Source organism: Pelmatolapia mariae, linkage group LG12 (assembly GCF_036321145.2).
Source record: "Pelmatolapia mariae isolate MD_Pm_ZW linkage group LG12, Pm_UMD_F_2, whole genome shotgun sequence".
Taxonomy (NCBI): domain Eukaryota; kingdom Metazoa; phylum Chordata; class Actinopteri; order Cichliformes; family Cichlidae; genus Pelmatolapia; species Pelmatolapia mariae.
Genome location: NC_086237.1, coordinates 31,598,429 through 31,606,150, shown reverse-complemented (window position 1 = coordinate 31,606,150; position 7,722 = coordinate 31,598,429). Strand labels below are relative to the sequence as shown.

Genomic DNA, 7,722 nt, shown 5'->3' with positions numbered 1-7,722 from the left:
TTCACATAAGTAAGAATGCACCAAAACAGATGTTTGCCACAGTTTTATATATATATATATATATATATATACACACATATATATATTACACATATATATACACACAATATGATAACACAGTTCTGATTATGAAGATTACAAGTCAAATTTTCAAACTAAATCTTATAAATGTTGACAGTGCATGAAGCAATTTTTAAGCAATAAATTATCTGAAATTTCAAGGAACGGGGAAAAAAAAATACACCCACTCTTTACAGACATTAATTACAGCATCAGACAGCAATATATTTTTGGCACTTAAGTGAGAAAACAATTCAACATATTGTGCATAGGTAGCCGCTCCGAAAAACTATACATGTATTTCATATTTATACACAATATAAGTCTATTTTTATTTCTCGTAGAGGCCCACAATCCCTTATAAATATCATTAAAGATCACTTGAGAAATAATCTATATATAGTTTAAAAAAGGGGTTGACTGGCTTCCCATATATTCTTATCTCATTTTAAGTGCTCAAGACGTAAATTACATCAATTTTAATCTGTCCTGACTTTCTTATAGTCTTTCTTGTTTGTAGCACAAAGGTACCTTTGTCATCAAACAAAGTGCACAGATACTTAAAAGATTTGTGGTAGAAGTAAAAACACGAGAAGTACAAATATAAAAGCTGATTTACAAAGAGCTTGTTTGTGAAAAGGCACAATGGTTTGATCACACAGGAGGAGAATGGTTAAAGTTCACAACGTACAATGATAAAGGCACATACTGTACAGTCGGTTTATACTTTCTCCCTGCGATTACCTCTATATTTGATCTCTCCGATTTTAAAAGATGAACATAAATCCATCATATTTACATGGACATATATGCACACATACACATTTAAGCAACAGACATATTATTGTTTGTTCAGTATACAACTGGTGGCCTATATTGTTTATTTTTCTCTCATGGACCTTTAGAGGTAAACAATGTTCTCCTCAACTCCCTCATCCCTATTCTGCCCTTCGAGAGAGAGGTATGCCTGAGGGGGGAGGAGAGGGTTAAGAGAGTGAGAGGAAGAGAAGCCGTCCTCATAAAGTCTATGCCGTGTGACCTCTGACCTCCACGGATCCGGGGATTGTTTGTCCACCACCGGTCTGAAGTTTGCTGAAAGAAGAACAACACAAACTGTCAAGTCAAGCCAAGCCAACTTTATTTATAAAGCACTTTAAAAACAGGTTTTGTATTATTTAAACAATTTAAATAATACAAAAAACCGAAAAATATATATGTATATAAAAATTACTAAACAAAATAAGGGCATCAACGTGATACAAAACACGTCAGTAAAAACAGTAGAAATAAAATTAAATTAAATAACAAAAATTTAAATCAAATTAAATCAAATAAAAATCTCAAACTGGGTCAAATGCCCAACAAAAGAGGTGCTTTGTTTGGCAAAACAAGTTAGTTAGTCGGGGAACCTAAGAGCAGATTTAAATATTAAGATTGAGGAGGCCTATTTACTCTAGCTCCCAACTCTACAAGTTGGGATCTGCTACAACAAAAGCCCTGTCCCCCTGAGCAGCTGCTGTGTCCTCGGCACATCCAAGAGCAGTTGGTGAGCTGATCTGAGTTACCGGGAAGGGGAGTGCAAGTGCAGCAGCTCAGAGAGGTCAGCTGGGGCAAGGCCATTTAAGCACTTAAAAACAACAAATAAAAGAATTTTAAAATGTAGTCTAAAATGGGCCGGCAGCCAGTGCAGTGAGGATAAAGCAGGAGTAATATGCTCTCTCTTCGTGTTTCACTTAAAAGTCGTGCTGGAGCATTTTGCACCAGCTTAAGAGGGGACAGAGAGGACTTACTGACACAAACATAATGAAGGCATGGATTACTGTTTCAAAGTGATCTTTTGACAGAATGTTTTTCATTTTAACCAGCTGTTTCAGCTAAAAGAAGCTGGATTATCCCAGTGCACTGATCTGATTGACCATCCTAAAACCCAAGTCTGTGACAGTGGGCTTTATGTACTGTGCCAGCGGGCTTATGTCGATAGGAAAAGGCCCACCAGTGATACAAGGCCCAAACACAACTTCTGTCTTATTCTCGTTAAAATGTAGGAAGTTTAGCGCCATCTACTCATTTGATTCCTCAAGGCACTTAGCTGCTTGTATGGAGTAGACGTTTTAGGGGCACATAAATCTGAGTATCATCTGCATAACAATTGAAAGCAATTTTCTGCTTTCTAAAAATAGAACCAAGGAGTAGCAGATACAAGGAAAATAGCAGAGGCCCAAGTATCAAGCCCTGCGGAACCCCACAAGACAAAGGAGCAGAGGAAGATCTGAAATCAAGTTCTAACACAAAACGTTCTTTGAGAAATGTGGGAATCAATATTTAAAATACTATAATCCACTGTGTCAAAAGCAGCTGTTAGGCCTGTCCTTTTTTCCACTTTCCTTCAGCTTTTTGGCATTCACATCTGACAGGCATGAGTTGTGTCATTTAGCCAGGGCTCAGATTTAGTTTTGGGGTCTCTGCTTTTTAATAAGGCCACAGCATCATCCAGGAGCGCAGCTTCTCTGTATCTAAAGACACAGACTTAGGAATTCCAGAGTTCTGATTGAAATAAGCAGAGAAATGCACAGCAGTGGATGGATTAATAATATGACAGCGCCTCGCAGGACCATGAGGTTTAATAGAGCTACAGAGCAAGGCAATGTCAATTGAAACAAGCTTCTGATCTGAAAATACAGTGCCACAGATCATCCAGTTTGAAACAAAGAAAGCATAAGACAAAATAGGGTCCACTGTGTGTCCACGTCCCTGTGTGGGTCCAGACACCCACTGTATGAAGTCAAAAGAATCACTTTCAACTGTCAAGACAAAGATGTTGTTTTTGAGGGCTGGAAAAAGCACAATATGGTAAAATATAAATGGTAAATGGCCTGTATTTATATAGCGCTTTTCTAGTCCCTAAGGACCCCAAAGCGCTTTACATATCCAGTCATTCACCCATTCACACACTGGTGATGGCAAGCTACATAGTAGCCACAGCCACCCTGGGGCGCACTGACAGAGGCGAGTATATGTAAATCAGTATATGTACAATACTGATTTAAAACAGCATGCACTTTCTACCATGCTTTATATATAGTAAGTAGTCTTACAAGTGTTGGTCTCCTGTGTTTGTGCAGTGATCCTGCTGCCAAAGGGGTGGATGGAGTCATTCAGGGCCTGAGGACAGTCATGATTGTTACTGTAGCTCGGGTATGTCATGCCATCCAGCGGCTGTTTGCTGTGTGTCTGGCTCAGCAGGGTGTTGAGGCTGTTGTAGAGGCTGGCACTGAGGCCGAGGTTGGTCGAATAGGTGGAACTATGCAGGGGGTCTTCGTGGTTTTTTCTTGGCATGGAGAGAGGATGCTGGTGCTGGTTGTTGTTGGTGGGCTGGTGGAGGTGGTTCTGTTGGAGTGAGGTGAGCAAAGCTGCCTCATTCTTGTAGACTGAACAGTTGCCATCCAGGCTCCCTGAGCGGCTGTGGGTAGACCCCTGGGACATCAAAATGACATGAAAAAAAGGAGAGGTGACAAATTTTTTTGGCTTTATTTTTTCTATTGTTCCTAGTTTTGTTTTCATTTATTTGTGTATTTATCTATTTTGTTACTTGAATCTTTCTGTACTTTTATCCCCTGCATTAATGCACTTTCCTGTATCACCTCCCGCTTCCTGAATTACCTTGTATTCACCCAGTGGAATCATAACAGGCAGGCTGCTCTGGCGGCTATGTCTCCAGCTCTGGAGCAGTCTCTGTTGCGCTTCGATCTTCTCCTTCTCCCTCTCCACACTCCTCTGACCCTCCCTCAGTCTGTCAAGATTTTGCTGGTACTCCAGCAGCTGGGCCTCCAGCTCCTCACGCTCATAGCGCAGCCGCTCAGCTTCCAGAAGACACTGCTGCTCCCGCTGCTCCAGCAAAGTTTCCTGTTCACTCTGTAAGCATGCAAGGCTTATTATTCTACTGTTGTAACAGACGTCATACATTGTTTAGGTCTAAAGATTAATACTATATTTGAAACTCAAGAACTTCAACCACAACTTGGGTTTTAAGTTGCAGTTCTGAAAACAGGTAACAGCCTTTTTGACCTGTTCTATATTAGCAGTTAGTAAAATATAACCATGGCAACAGCAGCACAGGAAACTGAATAAGATAACAGAAAATGGCAGATGCACATGCAGGTATGAAAATAAGGTAACAGCACATGTTTAAAAATATCTAATCTGGAAAAAGAAATTCACAGGTCACACATTTTGCTGGTATATGACATGTTTCCTGTTTTTGTTACTGAAATTTGAAGTAATTATAGAAGTTTCTAAAATGTATTTTATTTATCAAGAGTCTAGTGTCTCATCTAGCACTGCAGTTTGCTTTTGTTTGCTTTAATTAAATGTGATCTATTTATAACCTGGTAAGGATCAAAGAAATGGGTGTAGACCAATGACTGTTTTCTACAGTCATTGGCGTAGACTCATAACTCTAAACCAAGCTTTTTTGTGCCCCACCAAACTATTATGAAACAAAGACAGAGAGACCAGAAAGACAAGTGACTGAGAAACATAAAAGCAGTTTTAAAGAACACGATCATGAAGCTAACCTGTTGTTTCTCTCTGGCCAGACACTCTTTGTCCCAACGTTGTTGCTCTTGTTTCAGCTTCACCTGGAGTTTCTGCACCTCATCCACCTCTTCTTTCTTCCTCTCTAAACCCTTCTTTTCCACTTCCTCTTTTTTCTTCTCAATACTCCTCTGCTTCTCCTGCTCCTGGACAACAATATATATGTTGACATAACTCTAAAATCTCAGCTTCCTCAAAATGTGTAAGGTTTCACATGGAGAAAAGGTTTTCAGTGGGTATGATGTGACTGATACCAGGCTGCTTTGAAGGGAGGTGAGTGTTCGGAGCTGAGGTCCTTCTCCCTCCTGAAGAAGGAGCTGGTGGACTTCATAGCAGCTGTCCTGGAGGGTCACAGCTGCCTGCAAACATAAGGAGACAACTGATCACGCTCCAGTTACTAAATGTAACATAAGCATCATCATACAGTCCTGATGAAAAGTTTAAGACCACTTAAAAAAAATGGCAAAAAAATCACATTTGCATGGTTGGATCTTAACAAGGTTCCAAGTAGAGCTTCAACACGCAAAAAGAAGAAATGGGCGTGAGACAAAGCATTTTTATGAGCATGCGATTTATTAAAAAGAACGCTTAAACTCAAACAGGTTTTACAGCTTTACAGCGGTAGGACCACGCCTCTACCTCAGATGCCGTCTCATGGTTATGGGGCTGGAGTCGGCACCAGGAATGAGCTTAATTTCAAGGATTGTCCAGTGTCTTGACGGACAGCCAATTGGATCCTCCGGCTCAGTGCTGGTGAAATTTTTTGGGGGTCTTCCACTTGACTTTTTTGTTCCATAACCCTCATTTAAAAAATTCCAAATGACTGTCTTACTCCGTCCCACCTCAGTAGCAATGGACCCCGCTTATGCAGTTCAACAACCCAACCACATTCAAAAAGGGAACGTTTTTTTGCCTTTGCAAACAAACACCATGACAGTGTGACTACCTGGCAGAAAATGACAATGAATCCCCATTTTTGCACAGATTTGGCCTTTAAAAGTCATGTGGTCCTAAAACGTTGATCAGCTGTAAAACGGCCTGTTTCAGTTTAAGCATTGTTTTCAATAAATTGCATGCTCAAAAAAGTGTTTTGTCTCACTCTCATTTCTTCTTGTTGCACGTTCAAGCTCGACTTGGAACCTTGCTAAGATCCAAAAATGCAAAATATGATTTTTTGCAATTTTTCAAGTGGTCTTAAACTTTTGATCGGGACTGTATTAAGGCTTTATTAGATGCACAGTCTTTGAAATCCCTTATCTATATCTATCTACAACCTTTTAAATACCTCTTTATTTTAGAATCTGAAAATGTAAGTTATGGCAGATTACATATTCACTATTTAGCAAAAGAAAACAGTAAAAGTTCCTGAGAGATTTATTTCTGTCTGAGTTAACATAAAAACAGTTTTGTGTGTTGTAAGTATTTTAGCTGAACTGTTTTATTCTTATATCACATAAAACATATAGTCTTTCAATCAATTAGGTAAAATATTTGTTCTTCTCACCTGTAGACTGTATAGAAGTTGGGTCAGGCTCTGGACACTCTCTGCCATCTACAGAAAACAATGGGTCAGGGTACAGTGGAACAGTAATGTATATTAATCCATCAACAAACACTGTTCATCGGGAGACTAAAGAGGTTGAACCTTCACCAGTGTCCCTTTGTTCTCTCCTTTTCTCAGCTCGACAGCGGAGCTCCACAACGAATTGTCCATCCCGGCTAATTCACTGTCAGATCCAAGAGAGGTGGAGCTCATACTTAGCGTGCTCAGATAATCCGCTGTAGGGACAAGGGAAGGAGATGTGACAGCTTGCACATATGCAATGTGGTCAAGAAATTACAGTAGACATTACAGTAGACAATGACACATCAGCTGCAGTGTGACACATATCCCAGAAAATGTAATGCTGCAGTGTCTGCCAGTGACTCACGCTCAGAGGGAGACTCCTGAATGCTGCTGCCGTGGCTGTTATAACTGCAGCACTCAGGGCCTCGGACAGGAGAGCTCTGACTCTGCACAGCCATGCCATCACGAGCCTGGAGAATGGTGATCAGGTTTTCAGCTGGAGAAAAGGCAAATTTTGGTCAAAGCTTAATGTTTTGCAACACTTTTATTTCAATTTATTTGTTGTTTCCTACATTAGCGTGCGATATGTAGACTTTTTTTATAATTTGCTAATTTATTCAAGTTTGTAATACTAATTAATATACTTGTTAAAACAAATATTTTCGTTATAAGAAATAAACTAAACTTATATTGCAACATTAAAATATTATTTCCCAAGAACATTTCTTTATTTAGAATGCCCTCCAAAATCAAAAATTGCAGCCACACTGGACCTTTTATACCTTCTCTGAGTGCAGCTGTGAGCAGTGAAGAGGCCTGTCTTGGTGTCTCACTGTCGGTGTATGGTACTGGTTCTACCAGCAGGTGGCGATGTGGTACGGGTTCTGGTGACTGGAGGGTTAATTCTGTAAGCTCAGCATAAAGCTGTAACTTCTCCTCCAGGCTGTTGCAGATTCGTTGGTCCTGACCCAACAGCGTTTCTACACAAAATGAACGAAAAGATTACGAGGAATGGGTCTTGTTATGCTTCATAACTGCACAAACTCTCTGTGATATGAACAAATAAACTCTAAAGTAATCTTCTGGCCTCAAACACACTTTCCTTTTTTACCTTGGAACTTGGTGATCTTCTGAATTCTCATTTCTGCAGCTTGCCTGGCTTCCTCGGTCTCAGCACTTCGCTCATCTTCCTCCTCTTCCTCAGGACAGCTAGTAATTTGTGACAATCATTAACACACATTAACCGGACCTACACACGGCGTCTAAGCTGCACAAACACTCTAGATTTGACTTGAATCACATGTGCTTACACGTACCTCTCTACAGCTTGTCGAATGTGTCTCATCCATGCATTCCTCTCCTCTCTGCTGGTGGTATGAACTTCATACATCTCTGGCCCCGCTGAGGATGCAGAGATGAGAAACATCCCTCTCTCTTCATTGGCAACTTCTCTGACGATGAGCTTTTGTAGAGGGATTACTGGAGGCTTCTGGTCCTGTAGG

The 7,722-nt window shown here is 40.3% G+C and overlaps 1 protein-coding gene across 5 annotated transcripts in view; it reads right to left on the bottom strand.

Annotated features, from left to right (window-relative positions):
* Positions 1 to 42: 42 nt before the first annotated feature.
* The window catches only part of LOC134638516 (rho guanine nucleotide exchange factor 28-like), a 42,241-nt gene continuing 34,561 nt past the window's right edge, over positions 43 to 7,722 (bottom strand). For 4 of the 5 annotated variants that reach the window (XM_063489199.1, XM_063489202.1, XM_063489203.1 and 1 more), the window contains 11 exons: positions 7,537 to 7,715; positions 7,332 to 7,429; positions 7,003 to 7,200; positions 6,585 to 6,716; positions 6,299 to 6,432; positions 6,158 to 6,205; positions 4,908 to 5,012; positions 4,635 to 4,799; positions 3,721 to 3,972; positions 3,156 to 3,534; positions 43 to 1,152 (listed from right to left, as the gene is read on the bottom strand). In XM_063489199.1, coding sequence (XP_063345269.1) covers positions 962 to 1,152; positions 3,156 to 3,534; positions 3,721 to 3,972; positions 4,635 to 4,799; positions 4,908 to 5,012; positions 6,158 to 6,205; positions 6,299 to 6,432; positions 6,585 to 6,716; positions 7,003 to 7,200; positions 7,332 to 7,429; positions 7,537 to 7,715 — 1,881 coding nt within the window. In that variant the 3' untranslated portion in view covers positions 43 to 961. The remainder of the gene's footprint in view (positions 1,153 to 3,155; positions 3,535 to 3,720; positions 3,973 to 4,634; positions 4,800 to 4,907; positions 5,013 to 6,157; positions 6,206 to 6,298; positions 6,433 to 6,584; positions 6,717 to 7,002; positions 7,201 to 7,331; positions 7,430 to 7,536; positions 7,716 to 7,722) is intronic. The other variant, XM_063489201.1, reaches the window with a different exon arrangement.